The sequence below is a fragment of the Aulonocara sp. 'chitande type north' Nkhata Bay genome, linkage group LG8 (genome assembly GCF_057382095.1).
Source record: "Aulonocara sp. 'chitande type north' Nkhata Bay isolate Kocher_YH1m ecotype deep benthic linkage group LG8, A_spYH_male_GT1.1, whole genome shotgun sequence".
In the NCBI taxonomy this organism is placed as follows: domain Eukaryota; kingdom Metazoa; phylum Chordata; class Actinopteri; order Cichliformes; family Cichlidae; genus Aulonocara; species Aulonocara sp. 'chitande type north' Nkhata Bay.
The window spans coordinates 13,455,686-13,481,258 of NC_141351.1; the positions used below are offsets into that span (position 1 = coordinate 13,455,686).

Sequence of the window (25,573 nt, forward strand, 5' to 3'; positions counted from 1 at the left end):
TCGTGGAAATGTAGCGTGCATATATCAGGAAAAATAAAGAAACATTGTCAGATCATTTGATGATAAAATACCTCGTCGGGTTTCTTTTTCTTTCTTTTTTTTAACCATTTTTCTCTTCTTTGTTTTTTTCCTCTCCTCAGTTTGCTCAGTCCTCTGCCTTATGTTTCCCAACAGACCAATGTACTTATCCTATTTGACACCCTTCTGAGGATAAAATGTGCAAGTTGCAGCTCAGTTAAAGTCCATAAAGATGCTACAAATAGGACTGTAATTTACTTGTGACAGGGAGGGAAAAAAGGGAATCACAAGGGAGACTGTAGGGAAAATGAAGGCGGTGTTTATCAATATAATAGAGGGAAAAGAAAAGCTTGTTATTTTTATGCTGTTTAACGTAATGTTATTTGATGGCCCCTTGCCCTTATATAATGAAAAAAATACAACACTTTATGGATATGCACTTGAAAATATTACTATGTCAACATAAGGACACCCCCCCAAAAACAAAGTAGAATAGGTCTCTTCTAAGTATAATTATGAAATAAGTGGAGCTCCCTCTGCTGGGGTAGAGGTGGCAATTCTTAGCACAGTTGATGAATATATTTCAAGGTTTGGCATGCACCTGAATCCCAAACTATCATCTGATACCCATGTGATGGAAGGGAGCTACATGCATACTCCCACTATTCCCCGATTAAAATATTATAGATCTACATGTAGTTGTTATACCACATGTCCCTTTCCATTGCTTTTCCTGATATCCTAATTACAGAGTATAATACACAGAAGTCTAGGCAGCTCTTCAGAAACCTTCAAGAAGACCCCATGTGCATGCGATGGCTACAGAGATATCAAAGTCTGCTGTCAAACGATCTTCTGTGCTCAAGCATGATGATGCAGCCAAACCGAGTCTACGCTGTGTCCACTGCTGAAAATCATTTAGTCTAAACATCAGTAATGAGAAGCAGCTGTTATCCTTCACCAGCTGAGCTCACGTCGAAATTGCAAGTAAAGAGCTGCAGGCAACTAACTAGAGCTCTACTGCTGCCTTCAAATCCAATACAGTCTCTTTGCAGCGGTTACAATCAAATGCTCTGTAATTGCTTCTTTATCAAAGGTCTTAGGGTACATTTGATGTGGGAAAGGGAGAGTGGAGAGAGATGCTGTGTTGATGTATGCGTTGGTTGTTGTTAATTTAGCTTTTGCAAATGTGATTGTGGACGTTCCTTTTTTTGAGATGCATGTTTGCCAATAACGAAAGGCTATAGTGATGTGAGTTGAAAGAAATATTTCTAATATTAGCTTTTTTATTATTTTGAGGGACGGCGTGCATTTATGCATTGTCCGCGGGTAAGACGTCTTAAAGTCAAAATGAAATTTGTTCTCGCCTCAAAAGTTCCAAGAGAAGAACCATTTTAGCCAAGAAAATGGTTTCTTTTCAAACAAATGCCCAACAACTTCCAAACTCGTTATTCTACTCTGCTGTGCTACCAAACTAACAGCCAGCTGCTTGAATGAAAGCACATAAACACTGTGATGAAAAATTGCTTGATTACTATGTGATGAAATGTAACATTAAGCAGTGCAGGTGGCGGGTCACTGATACTGGACTGTTTAAGCAATACACTTCACTTAAACACACACTGCCGGCAGCTCTTGTAGATGTTCATTTACCAAATATGGTAAACTGTAGCTATTACATAGAAGAAGACTCCTCACACCTGATGATTCACACATTAGAAGCCATGTTGCTTTGGATTCTTCTTCTCTGCTACCTTGGAGACACGTGCTGTTACCCTTTGGTTAAGTCAAAAGCTTTCAGCAGTTGATGGTTAATAACTGCTTTGCATTTTGAGTTGCAGACCTCGTAAGGTACGTTTCTCACACATATGAGAAACCATATTTATGTTAATTTAGCATAAAAGTGCAGATACATAATCAATGAGATTATCACAGTAATTCAAGTAAACCTATGTGTCAAAGAATTATGAGACATTCAGCTTAATGTTAAAGTAAAACAATGAAGTATATATATTTTTCCACTCAATATCAGAAAGTTGTGGCATATCACATGTTTTGTCAGCAAACAGACATATCTCTCAGCTACTCATTTGTAAGCCTTCCTGCAAGAAAGTAAACTCTTTTATTTGTCTTCTTCATCTTATCTTTATTTGCTAAAGACATTCCCAGTTCGGTTAATTCAACTTGGTTTGTGCCATTCTTTCTTACTGAACAGCAGTTTTCTGAATTTAAATAACCCTCAGAAATCAAATCATCACTGCTGAAAAATATACATTTCTGACTTACTGATGACGGAAATATTTACCTATTAAGTGCAAAACCATGAAAACAAACACCAAGGATATATATGCAGAGTTAATGAAATTCATATAGCATCATATCTTTATCGCTTCAGTTGAAAAATCAGTCCTCGAATACTATATTAAACAAAAAAACATATACTGCTTGCAAATGTAAAATTCTAAAAAGCAAATTAATTAATCTTTAAACTGAGCTGAATATGTAAAACAGCAAATGTAGATTAACATTTTGTGAAAGCTGTAACTGACTTCAGCCTTGGTGAATTATCTTAACAACATGTCTGTCCCATGCTCATTAGTCTTTTATATGGAAAAAAACCAAGTCTTTGTTAGCTGAACATGGACATGGACTTTTATCTGCAGCGTTTGTGATGGGCCTGCATAATTTAAAATATAATGCTGAAAGAAGCAAGACGAATGCAAGGGCGGAAAAATTAGTCATCTATTAGTAATAGGATATATGTAGAATGACTAATGTCTGACTTGGAGTCAAAGCCAAATGTTTTGGAAAAAATATCCCTTATTATGAGATAATGAGAAACAGAAACTGTATTTCTTCCTGGTCAGGAAGATATAACACATGGGAAGTCTAAATATACTTTCAGTTAATAGATGAGAATTTATTGGTATTGCCAAGCATTGCTGTTCAGTACTCATGTTCTGTGCTTTATAATCCAATTCCTCACAATTGAACATGTGCAGAGAAATGACACTAAATAAAGTTTTGTAGTCAGGCAATGCTGGTCTAAACTAGCTTTACTGCCCTTCGTCAGTTTACCCAGGAATCAAGCTAGCTGGCATGAGAATCAAGTCTACAGGTTCACAACACTGCTCATAAAAATGACAAAACATACCTGGTAGGAATCTCGCCATTCTCTGTTTCAAGGTTATGTTCTTGGGCAGCGCTGCATGACTTCCAAGGTTATTCCTATTTTGAGATTGTGACTACTTGGTACTTTTGAATCTGTAATGGAGCCTGGATCCAAGCTTGGTTATAATTTTGGGGAGCGGACAAAGGAAGAGAAATGTGGAGTGCAAAAAGATTATGTTGGCATGGCAAGAAACCATGCATTTTCAATGTTTTATAGCATGTGCCATAGTTTGGGTCAATACAGCTGTATGTCCTTCCTCATTACAGTATGTTAACAGTTTTCGACATCTCCTGAACTGATGTGCCTTCTTTGATGCTGAAAACGTCTCTTAACAGCAATGGTCCTTGATGTGATTGCGAGTTTAGTTTGATGTGACCTTTTAGAGAAGATCGATCGGTGTGCTATTTCTAAAATATTTTTACAGGCTTTGTGATCACAATAAATGCGGTCCGTAGCTCATTTCAGAGTTGGGTGGCCCGGGAGCGTACTGATAAGCACAGAACCGAATTACAGTTTTTCTACCTGACGTTTTGACTCTGAAACTCAGAGGGGACCGCCTGTTTGAATCAGAAACCTGATGTGCCAATTGAGCTGAGATCCGAGGCCAAGTGATGGCCCTATCAGGAACTGTTGCCAACAGGTAAGTCTGCTCCCACGTGTGGTTGCTTTCATACGGCTGCTAGGGGCGGGTGGTGGTGGTAGGTGGTAGGTGTAAGGGGGGTGGGGGGGGACATGGCCCATTGGCTTTAAGCCTGGAGTACGTCCTCCCTAGCAGGATGGATCAGCAAAGGAATGGCAGCATCGTGGATTAGTGCAGCCTGTCAAGGTCTGATGGTGCAGTGACAATTTAATCGCTGAACTGGCTCCCCATAGAAAAAGGAAGATGGGAAGAGGAAAAACAGGAAGGGAAAGTTAGGAGACTGTGGTCTTCATTTATATGATTCATTTTGTCATATCAGATTCTGCTAATACTGCTGTCAACGTCTCCCGGGTCCTGGAAGAAAAAAACCAAACAAACAGGCTCATGGAGACAGCAGACAGTCTCAGCCTATCCTTAAGCTTAGCCCTACAGAGAAACTACCAGTGTAGAAACAGCTTTCTTACTCATCAGGAACAAAGAAATGCATTTCATTTGTGAGACTTGTTGTTCTTCGTTATATCAGTATAGATGAACATTCAGCATGAACACACACAAACACACCGAATACATCTTTTTTGAAATTCTAGCTTTAAAAGCTACAAATAGTTCTCTGTCTGCACAGATGGGGTTTCGAAGGAACAGACATAAAGCAAATCAATGTTCTTTTAAATATGATCGAATGCCTTATGCCAGCACAGCTTTGGATGAAGCAATCAAATGTGCAAATATTTCATGAATTATTTACGACTGCAGTCATTCATACCATTAGGGGGCAATTATTTTAATGTCTGATCAGTCAGAATCAGTGCAGAAAGTAGAATGCAAACAATAGAGCATTTGAATTTAGCTGCCATTGCAGTCTCACTATAAGTGAGTCAACAATTATTTTTTTCAGCTTCTGGCTTCACACTAATGAGGCAAGAAGTTACCATGGTAATAGTAGACACGAGCTACCTTTCCTTGCCAGGCTTTTAAAGCGCACGCTCAAGCACAAAGACACACACACACACGCACAGAGAGACACACACATGCACAGGGGAGAGGGACTTCATTGTCCAAGCTGAGGAGAATAAAAGCGACACCATTAAATACGTACTAATACTGAAAGGCGTGGTAAAACATACAGACGTGGGCTGCAGTCTGATTTTTTTTCCCCCTCTTGATCATCATTATTAAAAGCAGCAATTAACAGCTCTTTGCCTTTTCAGTGTCTGACATCCAAACTGAATTTCCTTGACTTTAAGTAAACATAGCATTCATGACAAATCTGAACTGCTGAAATGTATGCATTTAAGCCTTTCCATCATATTAATGTCTTAGACTCTGTCTGGAGATGTTACCAATTTAAATCCACTATAGCAATAATTTTACTATATTAAATTAACTGGAGAAATTACACTGGTAAACAGCCATTGTTTAAATGACCTATTAGAATATATATAGAATATATATATATATATATATATATATTCGGGGTGCAACGATACGCAAAATTCACGGTTCGGTTCGTTTCGATACTTTGGTGTCACGGTTCGATATTTTTTCGATACAAAAAAATGTTCATGCCTTTTTAATTTGTCAATTGTTAAAATTATAAATATATATTTTAATTCAAAAGTACAGTTTTTAAATTTAATGTTGCTGAAACAACAAAATCATAAAAAACAAAATCTATCTGATCGAGGAATCACTCATCTTTGGAAAAGAGAGTTTATTACAGAGAAATGGCTCTTTCCAAAATAAAAGCTATACTATTCGCTTCTTCTGGGGTATACTCTCAGCAGCATATTAAACATATCAGGTCCCCATAAGGAGAATCATGTGCTAACGGCTGTCTAAATGACTCGGGTAAAGTTTGTAGCATGCGTGCTTGTTGTTTTTGTCTGCTTTCACTTGTCTTTGCACTAGGATGATGTCGGCGTAAATGTGCAGTCATATTCGTTGTGTTCCCACTAGTGCTGTCAGCGTTAATCTCGTTAAAATGACATTAACGCCATAACGCGGCAAATCCCCGTTAACGAGTTACCGTGGATGGCCCCGTTCGTGGGGCTGGACGACGTCAACACGTTAACAAGCTAACTGCGCTAACGCACTAATTCCCACCGATTGAGCATTGCGTGGCACATCCGACATACTGTTTTACTTTTGTCCATGACGTGCTTACCATCAGGGTCATACGTCACATGAAAACCAAGATAGTTCCAAATGCCAGATCTGAATGAGGGTGGGGGAGGTTCAATTTCAGGTAGCGTTGAGTCAGTTGCCATGTTGCAACGAGCTTAGCTTCTGTCTCGCTAACTTGCGTTGCGCTCAGTGGATCTGCACTTGACAGTGCAGCCTAGGCGGAGTAGTCGAACGCAGATCCACTGAGCGCTCAACACAGACAGCATTGTCAGAAGAAAAGTTAAAATAAATAAAAAATGTTGTATTGTTCGATACATATGCGTACCGAACCGAAAGCACTGTATCGAACGGTTCAATATCGATACGAGTATCGTTGCACCCCTAATATATATGTAACTGGAACAATAACAATAATGCAAACCATTTATATATTTACTCTCATGCTACTCTTCATTCTGTTTCAACTATAAAGCTAACTTGCAGTAGCTTTGCATCATCTTTGCAACACAAGCCAGCCTCTGTGTAATATGCTGTTGAAACAATACTCATACAAGTTAGGATTCATTCTTTTGAAAGGAAGCAATTTTTTTCTTTCAGTGAACATCGACTATTGCTGCTACTGAAATCTGCAAGCAAAACCTTCTATCCAGAAAAGAAATTGGTTTCAACGCATGGGACAAGAACGCAGCAGAAAGAATACTGGTCTGAAAAAGCTGATGTACTGCACACAAGTCCACATACAGCAGCCCGGAATTCATGCTTGCTGTATTTCATGCCCAAAGCATGCACAGCATCCTGAATATTATTCCTATTGCTGTGTGTTACCAAACTATGACACAGTGCTGCAGGTGGTGGCCAAAGAACTGCATTGGATTTTCATTGCAACTAATATATTCCGCAATGCCCTCCAACCAAACAAACTCTCTCTGAGCAAGGAGAAGAGAGAGAAAGTGCTTCCAAGTTTTCAGTCATAACTGTATACGCTTGTGACTCTGTGTTGTGAGTGTTACTCAACCCAGAACAGTTAGCATGCACCATTATTCATGGAGTGTGGTTTGTTGAAGTAACTGTCAGGCTCTGGCAAGTCCATCCTGCACTGGCATAGCCTAAGTATCCCAAAATTCTGCAGTAGGGCCTATGTAACACTGAATTCTTCCACTGCAAGGATCACTGGATTATGGACTATCATTACCATGGGCATCCTCTATTCTAGAACAGTACTTAAGGTGCAGTTTTATTCTAAGACCTACACCACTACCTGCCCAACTGCTGTGGTGCTGAATATAGCACTAAGAAAAAGATGACATGATTGCATATGACAGCCATCTCTGCTACACCTCTTGATAATATATTCCTCCTCCTTTTTTTACATGGAGTTCTTTTTTTTTCTGTTACAGAATATATATGCTTTCTACCTTTGTGCACTTAGTGAGCTTGACATCTCATGGTAAAAAAAAAGCGTGTTATCGTTTTCATGTGGCAATTCGTGTTAAATGCTAAATGTATGAAACAAGTATCTATGAAACAAACAAACACTGAATAAATCTTTTTCATTTCAGACCTATTTGTTAGTCACACTATTAGAAAAAATTAAATTTTGCAAGGAGAATGGGAAGCTCTTTAAGACCGGGAAAAATAGTGGCTGTCTGGTGATTACATGAAATTTCTTTTGCATTCAGCAACCAACTACAAGTGGTTGTGATAACCAACTGGTTACCAAGAAGTTGTATAGCAACACCCATCAACTTCTGGGCAACCTTGCAATTGAAAGTCAAGTCAAGTGTCCAAATCACCCAGTGGGAGGCAATCTGTATGGTGGCCCTGAGAGGTCAAATGTAATGCAACTTAAAAAAAACACCAGCAAATAGAAAAAAGCTGCAAAAGAACACAAAAGGAATGTGTTTTTGGTGTGATAATAATGTGACAGACCAACTGTGGCAGTGATAGAAACCAAAACGTGAAGGATTGTACTGAGATGTGCTTGAAAGAAGCGGAGGATTCTTTAGTGCTGTGAGGGGGGAAAAGGACCGAAGGTAATATGTGATTTAATATCATGATTTGAATAATACAGTAGATACAGGTTTACTGTTAGCGTGTCACCTCCGCAGCTGAACTCTTCTGTTGTTTTCATTCAACCTCCAATTTGTTTTGTGCGGCTTTGAGGCAGTTTTTTATTCACTGGTCTTTTTCTAAGTTGCAGTGCGTCTGACCTCTCGAGGCCACAGTAAACAATCACTGGCAAAGTTCACAAATAACTGCAGTCCAGTTTAAACACATACTGAACACATTATAATCAATCTGAGTTAGATTGTGCAACTTGTCTGTGACACATTTCTTTGGAGTTGGGGACTTGATTCAGCTGGTTGCCAACTGATTGTAGTCTGGTTATATGCCTATATGAAAGCAACGTGAAAAGTGCCTCATTTGTGGTTAATTTGCAGGAACTGCAGAATTTCAGTTTCTTAATTTCATAGGACAAAGTTTACAAGTTCATTGTACATGAATGAATTAACTTTTTCATGCCATTGTTTTCCAGCTGCTGTTTTCCCTAATGTGACTGCAGCATAGCACATACCATTTACCATGGTTGGAGTTTGAGATAAATGTTTTAAAGCTTCATCCCATCCAGAAGAAAAGATACCCACTTCAGTATTTTGGTCATTTGCCTGCGCCACTAAACCAAGTAAAATTTTTGGTCCCCTTAGGAAAAACGGGCCGCTGATCTATCAGCAACATTAAAGTCGCTGACAGCTGAAGTGAGTAACATTGATCATACTCAATGAATTGTTCTGCACGGAAATTCTGTGCCCTGGAACTCATGTGGATGTCAGTTTTCCACCTCCACATCCCCATCATAATGCCACTGCCATAGCAGGACAATGCGCCAGCCACGCCCCAAAAACTGACCTGGGAAAAATGAGTTCAAAGCAATAAAGAGTTCAAAGATTTGATCCAGCTTTCAAAATTGCCAAATCTCAACATAATTAAGCATTCAAGAGATGCCCTGCAGCCACATTCATGGAGGTCCCAACCTACAGTCCACATGATCCAAAGCATCAGCTGCCAAGAACCCAGTGCCAGACACCGTACCCAGAGGTCCTGCGCTCTGTCCTGGCCGTCACAGCTTTTCCAGTAGTGGGTCTACAACATATTAGGCATGTCACAGTAAATGCCAAACATGTTCTGGTTTGATCTGTGAGAAATTCTTTTGCCATCTTCTACAAATAAAAGAAGAAAACCTTTTGTAAGGGTTTTTTGTTATCTCTTTTGTGATAATCCTGAATGTGACTAGGCTGTCATGTGTTGAGCCTCACAAGACTTTTGAATTCTTGTACATTTATTGTACAAAAGGCACGGCACTGATGTGAAAGTAGGTCTTAAACTCGCATTTGCATGTTTATTTTGGGAGCCTTATTAGCATTGGCAAACATGAACATCCGGCAGAGTGGTGGGAGAAGGGGCTAGGAGGAGGAGAGCAGAGGAAATGTTTCATAACAAATTAAATTGATTCCTAAGTTCAAAACGGTGTTTCCCTACAATAATTAAAATGTTTAGAGACGATTCTGACATCTTTAGCTGTCACATGTTGGAAAATATCCAACCGGCTCTGAGGCCCTGGAGGTCTGGAAGAAAGCATGACATCAAACAAGGCAGCGATCTTTAAACCTTTCCTTTTTCTGTATTTTAGTGGGAGAGGTCACAGTTCTCAGATCAGGACACTGATATGACTTTCCTTGAAGGGCTGATCGATCAGCAGCAGCATCTCCAGCACCTTAAACCTGACTGTGAAACGCCAGCCTCGTATATTTATTTATCTATTTTTCTTGTTTTCTGCAATGTGCGAATTTACTTTCGTGAACAATATCTGTGACAGGAAGAAGGCAAGAAGATAACTATGTATAGACTATAAGACGAAGATGATGGAATAGCAGCGTCTTTATGTGTCTTTGTTTGTTTGTGGGGGTTTTTTTAGCTTTCAGCTGGTTGTTATGGTTTAATCCTCAAAAAATAAAACTGCGGGCCACCATTTTCAGCAAACAAGCTCACACAAGCTTATTGTACACTACAACTTCAGCATGAAATGACTGAGTAGAAGATCAAACGTAAACAAATAACTTAACAAGCCATAAATGCAGCCACACGGTTGAGGAATCTGTGCATTAAACAGGAAAGAAAGTATTTGTAAATTTTGGATTAACATTTGTTGTCACAAACAATGGGATGTTCCTGCTGTGAATATTTAAACACACATTTGCTGTATTTCATGTAACTTTCTGTATCATTATAAGTTAAAAATTATATTCACGTTTCTTAAAATGCATTTTAAAACATCTGATTTCAACTTCAACTTGCAAATTTTGTCTTTATGTCACCGTGCTGCTTTGAACTTGTTGTGACCCCCCCAAGAGCTCAGAAATCACCTTATGCAGCTTTAACGAAGAATGGGAGTTTTCATTTATTCCACATGACTTCCTGCAAGCTTTGATGTAATTTCTGTCTTAGATCAGAAGCCCACTTGGACGCCCCTCCCAGTAGCAATATCATTAAAACACAATCCACTTGGCAGTGATTTATTTATTTATTTATTTATTTATTTATTTTTTGAGTGAAATGATCATATTTTTTTCTGACTTACTGCTTGGACTTCTCTCTGGAAAAAAACAACAACCTTTCAATAAAAGTACTCACAAACCTGTAATCATTCTTTCACACAACAGGCACTCCGCTGTGTCTCTAGGTCAGGCCCTCCAGTCATTCCTGAGTCCTATATTCATCATTCAGCTGTCGCTAATTATAGCCCAGAGTGTAGTTGCAACAAGGGTGTCTTGATGCTGTCACACAGGTGACATGCTCGAAATTATTGTAGCTGCCACAATAATATGACATGAAACACACACTGCATTGAGCTTGCATCATTTAATAATTCCCAGCATCAGCTGTATACTTTTTTTTTAAGTTAACACAACTTATAATTACACTATCAACTAAACTGCCAGTATATTCTGAAATAAGAATAATTTTACATTTAAACACTTTCTAGTCATTTCCTATGAACATTATGCTTGTTTTATTTCATATTTCATATGTTATATTTTACAATACATTGAATATTGAATATTTGGCTAAAACCTGATACAGAAATTTGCAAATTCGTCAAATTCTGTAGCTGTTTAACGTCTTAACAAAATGTTATCAAGAATCACTTTTTTTTCTCATTTACGGAAAACCTTTTAACTAAAGCAGCACCTTGACTCTCTACCTCAGTACTCAGTGAAATTTCGTGACATGTACATTCCAAAAATCCAAATAAATGTTAGGCCCTCACTGAAGGCGGTTCTGACTATGAAACGGGGATCGACAGCTGCCTGTTCCAGCTCAAGACAGCCTTCACCAGATTTGCAGGTCAGATGGGTGTTGAGGCGCAGCGAGAAGCAGAATGTGACAGGATATCCACACAGAAGCTGTGGGGAGAGTGATGGAGGGCTTCTGCAGGTTTACCTGTGCCTTAACAAGATTTCTCTGGGTCCTATGGAAGCCTTGTCACAACTTTTTTCCCTCTAGGTAGATATTGATTGCCAGAGGCTCTCCTTTGGCACAGCTGAACTGAACAAGTAAGTTTGGACTTTGCAGATATTTAAATCACAGAACAAAGGACGGCATCGTTGCAAAAAAATGAATTATGCTCAGTAACCAATATCCAGTAATGGGTCATTTAAAGCCAGAACTGATATTTAAATCAGACTTGATTAACCACCCACATTGACTTTTTATAGCCAGTTTATGTTTTTTTTCCCCTCGTAAAACATTGTATGTTCTGTTTTGAGAACACCAGTCAATTCTTTAAATTTAGCTTCCAGGGAGCCAGACTTTCTTGTAATAGTTTAAAGTGGACTAGAGCAATAATTCTCCAGGCTTTCTAAAGATCTTTCAGAGTTTGTTCTTTGACCATTTTCAGTTTTTTTTGTTCATTTGTTAAATCACTTAAACTAAACTGTTAATCATTCAGGCAGAGAAAAGGTACCTAACTCCAAGGATGAACCAGCGTTTTATATATAACAGACAACAAAGAAGCCATTTTAAATTGTAACTTTTGGCACTTTGTTACTAGGAGCCTGCCACAAAAACACATAATTTGTCCCAATTTCAAAATGGCAAAGATAACACACTTTGGCAGGCATAATTTTTTTTGCTTCAATAAGGTGACTCCCAGACAGCTGTTAGCTAAAAACGTGGCATATCTCAACACTATTTGGAGTGAGTCCTTTAAAAGATTTAGGGAACTTCGGGACAAAAGAAATGGCAGCCCTAAAAGAAAGTCACAGGTATGGCACATTACAAAAGAACTGGACTGAAAAATCAGACACAGCAGGTCTTACAGACTGCTAAATCCAAACTGTGTCCAACAAGTATGGAGGATGTCAGGAGTGAGGGCGGTGCAGCCATCTGGAGTTGCATTTTAGTCAATAGTTTTGAGCATTTTTTCAAATTGGAGTTATGAATGCAGAAAAGCACCGCCAGATTTTGATCCACTATGCAATGGAAAGCTTTCACTGCCGACGGCTTCTTCTTACAAGAGGAGTGGAATGTCCTTCAAGAAGAAGCCTACTTAAAGAAATTACAAGAAAGCTTGCCGAAGAGAGCTTTGTTGGAGAAGAAAGGTGGTCATTCAAGTTTGTTAGAACTGTAGAAACTCTGTTTTGTGTGTGTGTGTGTGTGTGTGCAGATAGATCAATAACCTGCTTCACCTGTGGAAATAGAAACAAAGAGGTGGCTCAAGACTTCTGCACAGTACTGTATAAACAAGTGATACTTTTTATCTATTACAAATGTGAAGCAAATTAATTAAACTGCATGAGAGAGACACACAGTAGATGCTTTCTGATGCAGGTGAATAATTTTTAATGTCAAAGGCATTAAAAATACCCTGGGGCTGCATTGATTTCCTCAATAAGTTTAATTGAGTTAATTGACACCAGTTTACTTATTCCTGTCTGGTTACATGATGTGTCAAGGGTGTACTTGCTTGCTACCTTTATTTATTCTCTTGTGCAGTCACAGAGTGAGTTTCAGGCAGAGTAAAACAAAAGGAATACAGCAAAGATGATCATGTCACAAACGAAAGGCAAAAAAGAAAAATCAAGGAAAAAATCAATTTCTTTCAAGTGAGATCAAAGAAGGATATAACAAGAGCTGCTTCTTAACACGTACCATTAAAATGTGGTGCAGACTGAGGGGCCATGTCAGACAAAAAAATTTTTTCCAAGCTTAATACGGAAGGAGAAAGGCCTTTTATAAGATTGCTATCATCATTACTACTTTTGTCAGAGCAAAGTGAAGACAGAGGTTTCGTCACGTTCACTGCTCCGTGGTTGAATCTGCAACTTTTTTTCAGAGAATTAGCATCTGTTCAGCTAAAGTATATCCGATCCCTCTTCTAGTGGTTCAGGTGATAACAGATCTTAATTTATTGTGCATTTGCACATTGATCTTCCCGTTTCATGGGTTTCATCACTTCCAGAACTAATTTAGCTGGACTGAGTGAAAACGAGTTGAGACTAGTGAATGAATTGTTGATGGATTGGGGGGGGACAAAGAGCGTTTCAGTGCCGAGACAGAAACACGGTGCAGCCTTCAAACTCACCTGCAGTGTCTGTGAACCCCAGCCACGGTTTCAATGATCGAACACTCTCCCTCATTCAGACAAAAGGCTAGGTCCTTGTCTTCCACACATGGCTTGAAGACCTCCGAACGAAGGCTGGGATGTGTTGGGGCGAGCGCTGAAGAAAGACAAGAGGAAACCAATTTAGTTCAAATTGAACAGTTTTATATATTTTTTAAAAAAATCCTCTCATTCTTTAGCAACTTAAATCAACAGGAACATTTTTCTAAACTTCTTTCATGTGAAGCGGCAAATGTCATTCAGCAGCGATTTACTTATTTGTAATGAAACAACCACTCTTGTTAGATTGGAAGAGAAGATTTCATTCCTCGCTCCCTTGCGAATCTCAGTGGGCTAAAAGCAAGATAGCCCAGGGAATGATTGTGTTTTATTAAGGACTGATTAAAATTGGTGTTTTCAGCTTGAAGAGACAAAGAGAGGAAAGTAATGATGACTGAATTAACACTTGCACTGTTTTTGGTGTATGTGCTCGCATCATTATTAAATACCATGTATTATGCCTGCTTTTTTGTTGCAAATGAAGCCGTTTAACCACAACTTCTAAGTGAAATTCCCGTTCTGCTGCTTTAGTAAACATAGCTGAAAAACTCGGGAATATATTAACGAGGTAAGGCAGAGAGATGTGAATACGTTAGCGCTGCGCTACCCAGAGACACAACACAGAGTGATGGGCTTGGTGATGCAACTTTGATTTTCTTCTTCTAGTCTGACCCTGAGCTGCTCTCACATAAAGAGCATGGCTGCTGTGTATGAGCACCGCAATGCAGGGTTCTCCACCCTGTGAAATATGCACAGCTGTCAGACATGTCAGCACCACAACTATTACGTGCAACCACGTGCAAAATTTGTCCAAACACTATCAGAATTACCCAAGCACACATGTGTGTGCACAATGACACAGAGCACTGGCAATTGGATTGACTAGTATTATACCCCAATACCTTGCCAATACAACTGGATTACTCATCTGATTCTGCTTTCATCCATTTATGTGGTGCACAGACACACCTTTTTAACACCATGTTCTGGTAATTGTAATTCCTTTTGTATGAAGCTCCCACATCTTTCATGCCTGATCCTCTGTACGCTGTGCAGCACGCTTTGGCTGGCAAGTGGCATTTTTACAGCTGTGCCTCTAGTCACCATGCGCACACGGAGGGCTAAAAACTTGATAATCTGTTTGTTGTGCCCCAGTGTCCAGTTCAATCGATGTTTTGTTTATGGCTATTGATTGATAAATCTGGGGCTCTTGATGTAAGGCCCAAGAGCTGATGAGAGATCAGAGAGAACACAAGGAGATATGTGTTGCTCCTGAGGCTACCCAAGACTCTTCTATGTCAGAGTAAAAACTTTGGAAGACATTATTTAAACTACTTATTGTGGCGGTTTAAATGTAAACTCTTTAGTAGTAAAAAATACCACTGGTATCTTATAAGGTAGACACAAACACAGTAGAAAAGTAAAACATTTTTTTACTCTACAAAAGTAGGCCTCAAACCAAAGTTGACTCTTTCACTCTCTAGGCTTTAAAAGACACAGGGATTATATGGTGTATTATTAATTCCACAAACTCCCAGAGTGAATCATTAAAAGGTTATCTATTCAAAGATGTAACTTTATTAATAGAAAATAGAACACAACGTCCCCCTGTGGTATGCACATCCCTCACAATAATTGTCACGGCTTTTAAAGCCTCCTGGATATTTTATTCAGAAAGCAGCAGACAGTGACTACACGTGAGAAGTACCACAATTGATATTCAAAGACAACACCCACTATGCCAGGTCAGTGGTTCAGCTCTAAGCATGTGAGGCAGAGGGTTCCAGCTAAAGAGGAAATTGATTTTGTGCTGTAAGGCTAACCGTTGATATATTTACAATAGAAAGCCAAGGTCATCCAGATACCAAACACCTCCAAGTACCTGCAACACAAGGAATCCGATCTGTGCTGGAAAAAAATCAAAAACTTTATTCTTCAAAGTTGCCATTGTATTTTATGCGAAGCAGTCTCTACAGCAAGCTTTTCCTGATATATCATTAGTTTATCATTTCCTGCATGAGAAGTGGCTCAAGCATAGCACTGCTTCCAGCTTCCAGTTTGGATTCGGGAGACAGACACTATCTCTACTTTTAAGATTAGTCTTAAAACTTTCCTTTTTGCTAAAGCATATAGTTAGGGCTGGACCAGGTGACCCTGAATCCTCCCTTTATGCTGCCATGGGCATAGGCTGCAGGGGGATTCCCATGATGTTTTTCCTTTTTAGTCACCTTTTTCACTCACTTGGTGTTAGTAGACCTCTCTGCATTGAATCATACTTGTTATTAATCTCTTTCTGTCGCCAAAGTGCGGCTCATAGGGGCTCATTTGATCGTTGGGTTTTCTCTGTATGTATTATTGTTGGTGCTGTTATTATTACCAGCACCTTGAGGTGGCTACTGTTGTGATTTGGCGCTATATAAATAAATTTGAATTGAATTGAATTGAATTCTTAAATCCCATGTTGGTAATGGAGCTGAAAAGTAGGAATTGACACATACACATATATATATTATTTATTCTCCAAGAGAAAAAGCTCTCAACAGCACAGTCCAAAAGCACCTTCTGTATACTATTTCAATTTTTCAGACAGACAATGTGTCAGTTTCACACCCAGAAGGGGAGAGGCTGACATAAGCTCCTAAAATTAAACATATTATGGCAAAAAGATTTCCATAATAGCTGATTTTCAAAATTTTGTGTGGGCTGCAGTGATTCATCCAAACCTATAAGATGTGGCAGTGAATGCAAGCATTTCAACACGTTGTCCGTTTCTTTAAAATACAATGAAAAATGTCTCAACCGTCAATCTACAACTACCTAACAAAAAACAAACAAACAAACACATAGGTTTTTTTTGTTAAAGTCTTTAAGGATTACATCTACTCTCTTAGCCCCCTTGTCCAAATCAGGAAACAAGTCATCTTCAGATATGTTCGTCCTTGAGCGGTACACGCTGTCAATTTCTTATGGGTTTCCATTTCATCATCCTTGACAGGCAAGAATTGGTTTCAAAAAAATCTGCAGCATAGCAAGCACAACTCAGGGACTTTTGAATGAGCACATGTCAAGCTGGAAACAAGAGCAAGTTAATAAAGGGATTAGAGGGTTTCTTGTTATCAAAACAAGAAAGTGATAATCTGTGTTTGAGTTTTTGGATATTATGTTTACTGCATTGCCATTCCTTGACATTCAAAGAATTAACCCTGAAAAAGTCTGTGTAAATTCGTTGGCTGGTACAAGTACTTTAATGAGTTAAGGACATTTTTCATATCAAACCAGTAGTGGGAGCGTATCACACTTTTTTCAAATTAATCTTCATCTTCATTATAGAGGTAACAGCTGATAAATGAGGTGTCCCTCGCTTTTAGTTTTTATTAAGATTTAATGTCATGACTAATTATGACAACCACACAAGTTAGTATGACGTTCATTTATCAACACTTTTAATGAAGCATTTTACAAAATAACCCCCCTGCAAAGCAAGCCTCTAGCAAACTCTATGAACCTATGTATGCTAGGTAGCTGTAAAAACCATGGTGGAAAATGTGCTAATAAATGGCAGCTGCAGTGGGAGCATGATTCATCCTGGACTCTTTGAAATCATTTTCACGTCTCTCACTCTCCCCGTTGCACAAAGGCAATCCAGATTGCTCAATCCCTTGGTAACTTTCAAGGAATCTACTGGCTGGGGATCACAGATTCAAATGATGCTTGAAAGATCAGAGTTATCTGGGAAGAATACCAAGGCTAGTGCTTTTTCTCTCCCTCAATACAATTAAGTTGAAGTGTATAACTTCAGTAAGTTCAAGAATTTGCACATAATCGTTCTTCACATTAGAAAACATGCCGGGAATGTAAAGATATGCTGGTCTAAAATAAATGTAAAGCAACTCCACTTCCATAACAAAAGCAAAGTCTCTGGAGCTAACATTTAAACTGTGCAATTCAGACACATCATGACTTTAGATGTAGTAAAACGGAAAGTTGGTGTTATAAACTCGGGCAAAGTCAGCCTTCAGATTATATGCTACACGTTGTAGCATCCACATTGGCGTGAAAAGGGGGGTCTCAGGGGTTTCTGCAGTCCTGTGCAAAGCTAAGTACACCCTTACTGCTTCCATAGCAATTAAGAGGGTAAGTAGCAGCCAGGCACTGCCAATCTAATGCACTTCATTTTTTGGATCATCAGCGAGTGTGACTACCTCTATAAAAGCAAAGATTTTGGCAGTTTGCTGGTCTGGAGCATTCAGGTACGTGTCAACACAATGCAACAGTCTTCCCAGCAATTTTACCCTAAAAGTCAGAGCAACTGCAAAAACTGCCTCAGTTAGCATATTAAATGGTTCATTACAGTATAATTAGAAACGTACTGAAGAAGTATGGCTTGTCAGGAGAAAGCCTCTTCTTTCTAAAAAGATTATGGCAGCATAGCTAAGGTGTCCAACGTTTTATCAAAACAAACCACGAGACTTCTGGAATAATATCATTTGGAAAGACAAGAATCAAAGTGGAGATGTCTGGCCATCACAAACCCATCACAGCATATCAGCACAAACACCTCAGACTAACTGTCAAGCACAGAAGTGTAGAGATGATGACTGGGGCTGGTTTTGCAGGCACAAGACCTGGACATCTTCTAGTCATAGAGTTGACCATGGACTCTTTATACCAAAGTATGCTACAGTGAAGCATGAGGGCATCTGTCCAAGAGCTAAAGCAAATTAGGTCATGCAGCAGGTCAATGATGCAGCAGAATGGCCAAAAAAAAATCTAGGTGTTGCAATGACCCAGTCCAGTCCAGACCTCGAATAGATGCTGCGGTGGAACCTGAAGGAATATTGTTGAAGAATGGTTCAAAACTCCTCTACAAGGATATACAAGCTGATAAAGTCATGCAGAAAACAAAAAATGCAGAAAAAGGTGATTCTAGTAGCTATTGAATTAGATTGCGTGCTTAACTTCTCATGACTATAAAAAAGCTTTCTGGGGGTAACTAACATCTACAATGTTTGCCTTTACTCTTTCATAGTAAGCATAAAATAATGTTCCATAACATAAGCATCATTCTTAACCAGTGCACTCACCTTGACATATGAAAATTTGACCTGCCCGTGAAGAATGAGCTCTAACACCGTTTTTTTCAGGCAGGTAGAATTGTTCTGCATCACTTTTCAATGCCCTATAATTATCTTAAATGGAATAACTGGAGAATGATTCATTTGTAATGGTTTGCTGCTGTTATTGTCGGTGGCATATGTCACTTCAGTTTCACAGTGCCATGTTCATTTTTTAGTTCCAATGCTTGAATCCCCTCAACTGTTAATTATAGTGCAGCTGAAAGCTGTGGTTATATATTTCGATTTTTGCAGCTTAGCTTCAAATTCACATTGTGGCATCATCAACTTTAAAAAAGGAATTGCACTGTTCTGGTCTCCATATTTAGTATATACTCTGTAGACATTTGCAAGACTTTACACACAGTGCAGTGGAATGCATAAACACCAGCACGTCTCATAGTATAGACAGCATCGTTGTTATATACAACACAAGAGACAATTCTATTTACAACTGTAGCATTTTCCTTCTATGGCTTCCTTCTAATGCGCTCATTAGTGTTCTTGTGCTGAGTCTCATCCCTCAGGAGACTGTGGTTGGGAGAGAACCAGCTGTGTTTACTGCAGCACACATCAAAGAGGGCCTTACAACGTAAAGGGAAAGTCTTAAGGGGGCCTGCTGATTGCCTACCCATCATGCACTGCTGCCTTTTGGACAGAACCATATTCAAGACTGTATACAGTAGAGTGCAGTGTGTATGGACAGCACAATGGCTCTGACAATGCCATCTATCATAATGGTTTGGTGCTTGGATTTTTTCCCTCGGAAGCAGCACTTTAAACTTTGAAGCAAAAAAAAATATATATATAATAATAATTTCTGGATTAATTCAAGGGAGAATAAATACTGATTGCACTGCTTTTCCTCATGGGATACATTAAAAGCCCAGTAGCTTATGCTTATCTCAAGATTCAAGTAACACAATAAGTATGAAAAATAGATAAACCAACTACATTAAACAACGCTTCAAAGCTTTTGCAAATGTATGTAATATGGAGGGCAATATGAAGGGAGATTTCCTTCTTTGTGAGAGTTTTTTGTGGTGGGTGGATCAAGGCAGTTAATCAAAAATGATTTTCAATTGTTTTGTTTTATTTAGATTCCAATGATGATGTGCTGTATGCACGTCTGAGCTTGAATAAGCAGGTGAAAAATATTGATTTGAATAAACATAGCTTTGGTAGAGAAATTAAACATTCCTGTCAGTTGTTATTGATTAATAAGTAGTGTAGGGTTTTTGCCTGCTACCAGAAGCTTGAGAAAGAGAATCTGCGGATAAAGCTGCTGGACCTGAGCCATCATTCGCTCTTGTGATGGCCCGTGCCAGTGTCCGAGATGAGCAAGGCTGCCCTGGGCCTTGCTTGCTTACTGTGGATGAGGCTGTGGACACTGACAGTCGCACTTGTGAAATGAGACCCATTATGCAAAACAGAGTAAGTCAGTTTTGTTTTCAAGCACTGTGAGACAGACACAGAGTTGTTTTTTTCTTCTTGGATTTATTAACTCTCCCCAAAGTAATTTATTCCATCTGCAACATATGATACAAAATATGCTATATACTGTTTGTTACATAAGCCTAATATATGCATGGACAGTGAATACAGCAGGATGATGAAAAGTACAAACTTTAGCCATTTATTTTTGTCATAAAAAAGCCCTGATGAACACATACTCAGCTACAGGTCAGAGAGACAGCAGAGGTCACACTCGTACACAGGCAAATGCACATACATACTGAACTATGTCATGCATGATCATAAGATTACAAGCCTTAGGAGACCTTCTGTTCCCAACATGACAGAAAACAAACAGTCGTTGACCCCCGGGACAGTTGGTTAAAGGTGGCAGTCACTATGTGTAAGCAGGGTTGAAGAGCACAGGGCCTTGGTTACCATGACAGCCCAGTGACAGGCACTTGGTGGACCATTTGTCACAGGTACTCAGGCCGCCCTTCATTCTAGTCCAATGTGAACTGACCTTAAAGTCCCAAAGCTGTGAACCACTATAAACAGTGTGCAGTATTTGGTTCATAATGTAATAGAAAAATCCACTTACATACATCAAATATTCCTTTATTTTCTGGCCACTGAGACATTTTTTAGTCTAGTCATTATCTACATGTAGTAGCATCACTTCTTGAAGAACTAAAAAGGCTTTTGAAAGTGTGCCAGGCCCAAAGCAGCAGGTTAATAAAGTAGACTCCAGAAAACATCACACATGCATTAAACCTCAAGGGAGCAATTCAGCCCCTAATGAAAAGCTTTAATAATCTACATTATCTTCTGACCCTGTGTCACAGGAAGCTTGATTAAACCGCGGATGACCACACAAAACACACACAACAACTCAGCCCCTGCAGTTTCAAAGCCATCTTTCTCCCAAACCAGCTCCAAACAAGTCATAAAGCGACGTTAAAAATTCACTCCACACCACACGCAGCAAAGTGCAAGTATTTTGCATCCAGGAGATCGAACCCGAAAGTCCAAATTGCCTATACCGCGCTCGACCCTAGCTTGTTGTCTGATGTGTACTGTAGCTCTGCTGGAGTTGAACATGTCTGCACTGTCAGACATAAGCAACATCTCCAGCAGACGAGGATGTGCAAACATTAGCGCAGCCAGGACCGGCATGTAAAGTATGCAATCTCATAAAAGTATGTGTGACAAAATCCAAGGAAAAGTAGAAGGGTGTCTCGGAATCTATCTGAAATTAACAGGCTTTTATCAGTTTCAGAAACCCTGGCTACGTCGCCCAAGGCCTTAATTGGCTTAAAAGATAATTTGCCACCTCAGTTGCACAGTTCTCTCACTCAGTGGTGGTTATGAAGCCTCAATACAAACCAGAGGATGTGAATACATGATTTCACTTCTTTAAACCTGCAGTTCTTATTGTTTCTGAACGTAATCTGCCAGATGTAACCGACTCCCCATTTAAGACTGGAATTAGTAATGATGTTTATAAGAATACTCAAACACATAACAATATTATTAGATGCAATTCCTCCTGAGCTAATTTGTCTTCACAACCCATATGCAGTAATATGGAAGGAGACAGATAATTTATCCTGATTCATTGATTGTAATTTGGGGTGTAATTAACATAATATACCACCAGGAGGGACAAAATGATCTTACTGCTTATGATCTCATGGAATGAAGCAAACATGCAATTTGCTATACTGTAGCTGGTACTTTATTCTAATGTTTTTAGCCATATTTCTTTATTTTGAGACAGAAAAGAGATGGAGATGAACTGTAATAGCAGTATGTCCAGTAGGTCCATGAACACACAGAGAAATGGATATGTGCCTCTACCTTGCGTTGTGGATGATGTACTAATCATTAACGTGTCATTATTTCCATTATTTACAGAGGAAAAATAGCAGCTGGGGAAACAGATCTGAATATTTCAAATACATATTTAATGAGGGCGAACTCCTTAGGGCTTTTGCCACAGCAATAACATTAAAATTAAACTTGGATTCCAGGAAAGGACCACAAAAAGTGACCCAGAAATCAAAGCTTTCTGGAGTCAAGAAACATAATTGTGGTATTGCTTGAGGAAGGATTAAGTAATTAATATTCATTTTTTTTACACATAGAACATCATGAATTAGGCTGTGAAAGCAATGGAAAACAAACAAATGTGCGAGAAGCCACGAACGCAGTCTTGAAAGAACATTAGATATATATTCATGTTTAAAAATGAGCTTAGGTATTACCTGGTGTGGCCTATTCATAATTAAAAGTTAAGAAAAAACAACGCTGAACTCTGAATAGCACAGGTTTAATTTGGCAATTACCAGTGTTAGTCAAAAGTTACAAATTAAGACATTTAAATTAATATCTGCAGTCGCCATGTGTGTAATTTTGCACATTACATGCCCATCAATAGGTTTTTTAATTTATTTCCATGAGAAGTCCTTTTGTTTTTCCACGACAATTCATTAGCAATGCTAAGAAAAGCATTTATTAAAAGCAGAATATTTGGCTTGTGTCTTAATGTGCAGCTAACTGTTACCACACTACGTCCTGTCTTGGCAATGTCTTTCTCCATCTGCCTTTTTTTTTTAAAGACTATATTTAAAAAGATACCATAAAAATTTAATCCTGGGGGTTCTAGAGGATTATGCTGTGCCAGCAGAAACTGGCACAGACTAAGAGGTGCAGTCGGACAAGTACCTAATTGTGTCTTCATCGGCTTACTGTAACATCTTCACTGACGTGATGACTGAAGCAAGAAAATGCAGATTTTTATGAACTGAAGAAATGTTATCAGCATTATGATCACTACACATTTTTAGGATAATGCTCTGCAAAAATACACATATACATATACACACACACACACACATATATATATATATATATATATATATATATATATATATATATATATATATATATATATATATATATATATATATATATATATATATACACATATATATATATATATATATATACACACACACATACACACACATACATATACATATATATTTCTCTTCAATCAGTATTCACTGCACTCTCTCTGTGTGGCCAAGAAGCATATGGCTTTGAAAATAAGTCAAAATACTGTGTTCTTCCCCTCTCTTTGCCTCCCTCTCTCTTTATGGTTAATCCAACAAGATGCAAGCAATTATTCACACCTGAGAGGGCAACATGAAAGGAGGGGCTGTATGCAAAGCATGAGAATATGATAAGAAAAACAACCAGACACCATTTAAAAATTCTCCTTGGCCTCATCACCATACTGCACTCTTTCCTTGCCAATCAAGCTCCTCAAGGGAACTCTGTGAAGTTAAAAATATCTAACATCAACATGCATCCTCATCGCTGCTGGAATACGAGTAAGAGAAGAGGAATTAAATGATTCACCTACACAGACCAGAGAGTGGCTTCCTGTCAGTGCAGTTGATTAAAATTCCTGGGACTAAGAACGCAGGGTGTGATGTACGACGAGCAGGTGGTGTGGGTTTAATATGCATGAGCAGACAGCTCCTGCATCTGCAGATTGGCAGTCACTGAGCTTGTCTGTCCACTCCCTTGGCATCTCTCTTGGCATATGGAGCTGCTGAGGGCATACATGAGCATAGCAGGGGGGCTGGTCTTAGCGCCCACTGATACACATTTCACTTTTTGTGACTCTTGAGATCAGTAGGATGGCTACTAGTTACTTTTGGTGGCTTTGGTCTGCTCAACATAGCTAAGATAAAGAAGGAGAAGAGCATTTTTCCTCCTTTTTATTTTATTGATTTTTAACAAACAGCAGGAAACATCAAAAGGGGGAAGGATTAGAGAAGCCTGTGTAAAAATTGACTTAGATGTGGTTGGGGACTTAGGCTTACTCAAAGGAAGATGTGATTAGCCCCTGCACTCTCTCGACTGGTGATTCTGTTGATATGAAAAACAAACACAGTCCCACTATACAATTTGAAGAGTGGAAATATGAGCATAGGAACTTCTTTGACACATAAACTGTGACTTGGAAAGGTTGTTTGAGTTGCTGTATAAAATCTGATTCACATGCTTCTTTGTTTGTTTAGACACACTGAAAAGCAATATTTTTCAGCTTTTTTTCCCCTGTCCCTGTTATTTCAGTCATTTGCTGCGAGATCCAGTAGGAGGAGAGGTGCAGTAGGGGGTGTGGCACTGGCGACGCAGCAGCGCACTGTAATTTTGATGTCAGGTTTGTCCACAGTTTTTGGAAACAGCTGCCTGTCTGCAGGTCAATAGGCCACTGCGTATGCCACACCCACATTTTGTTATATTGTCATTATATTGTGGGAGAGCACTGTGACAACTACCATCAAAATCTGAAAATCACACAAACCCACTTTACTCATGCCTGAGTGACTGTTACACTTTTGCATCCCTCAACTAGCTGGACATAAAATGAACAACAACAACAACAAAAAGCACAGTCAGAAAAAAAATTCTTACATGTATGAGCTTATATCACCAGTGTTTGAGCTCGAAATACGAGATAAAGCATTATAATAACGATAGTAACTTGTTGGTTGCACATTTTGATGCAATTTTCCTGTTCCACCACGTCCCAAAGGTGCTCTATTAGATTTAGAGCTGGTGGCTGTCGAGGTCATTTGAGTACAGCAAACTTAAAGCCATGTTCAAGAAACCAGTTTGAAATAATTTGAGGTCTGGGGCATTGTGGATTACCCTGCTGGAAGCAGCCATCATACGATGGTCCACTGTGGTCATAAAGGGTGGACATTGCCAGCAATAATACTCGGCTAGGGTGTGGCATTTAAATTATGCTCAGTTGGTGCTAATAGACCCAAAGTGTGCCAAATCCACACCATCACACCTATAGTGCCAAACCTGAACATTTGACACAAGACAGGATTTATCCATTATTTCATGTGGTTTCCTAAATTCTCATGCTACCATCCAAATAACACAGCAGAATTTGAGACGCATCACATCAGGCAAGCTTTTCCATCAATGCAAACTGTAGTCTGACTTTCCTGTTCTGAGCTGGCAGGAGTTGCACTGCAGGTGGTCTTCTGCTGTTGTAGGCCATCTGGTTCAAGATTATACATGTTGTGTGGTCAGAAATGCTCTCCTGCATACCTAAGTTGTAACAAGTGGTTATTTGGGGTACTTTTGCCTCAGTTTAAAGCAATCTGGCCATTCTCTTCTGAAGGGATTTTAACCAGAGAAATGCTGCTCATTGGATATTTTCTCTGTTTTGGACCATTGTCTGTAAACTCTAGAGATGACTGCATGGAATCCCAGTAGATCAGCAGTTTCTGAAATAG

General features: G+C 39.0%; 1 protein-coding gene across 1 annotated transcript in view; it reads right to left on the reverse strand.

The window, feature by feature from the left end:
• Nucleotides 1-25,573, reverse strand: part of nrg3b (neuregulin 3b) — a 211,243-nt gene that overhangs the window by 95,108 nt on the left and 90,562 nt on the right. The window contains exon 2 of the mRNA XM_086303657.1: nt 13,597-13,732. Within this exon, the coding sequence (XP_086159783.1) occupies nt 13,597-13,732 (136 nt within the window). The remainder of the gene's footprint in view (nt 1-13,596; nt 13,733-25,573) is intronic.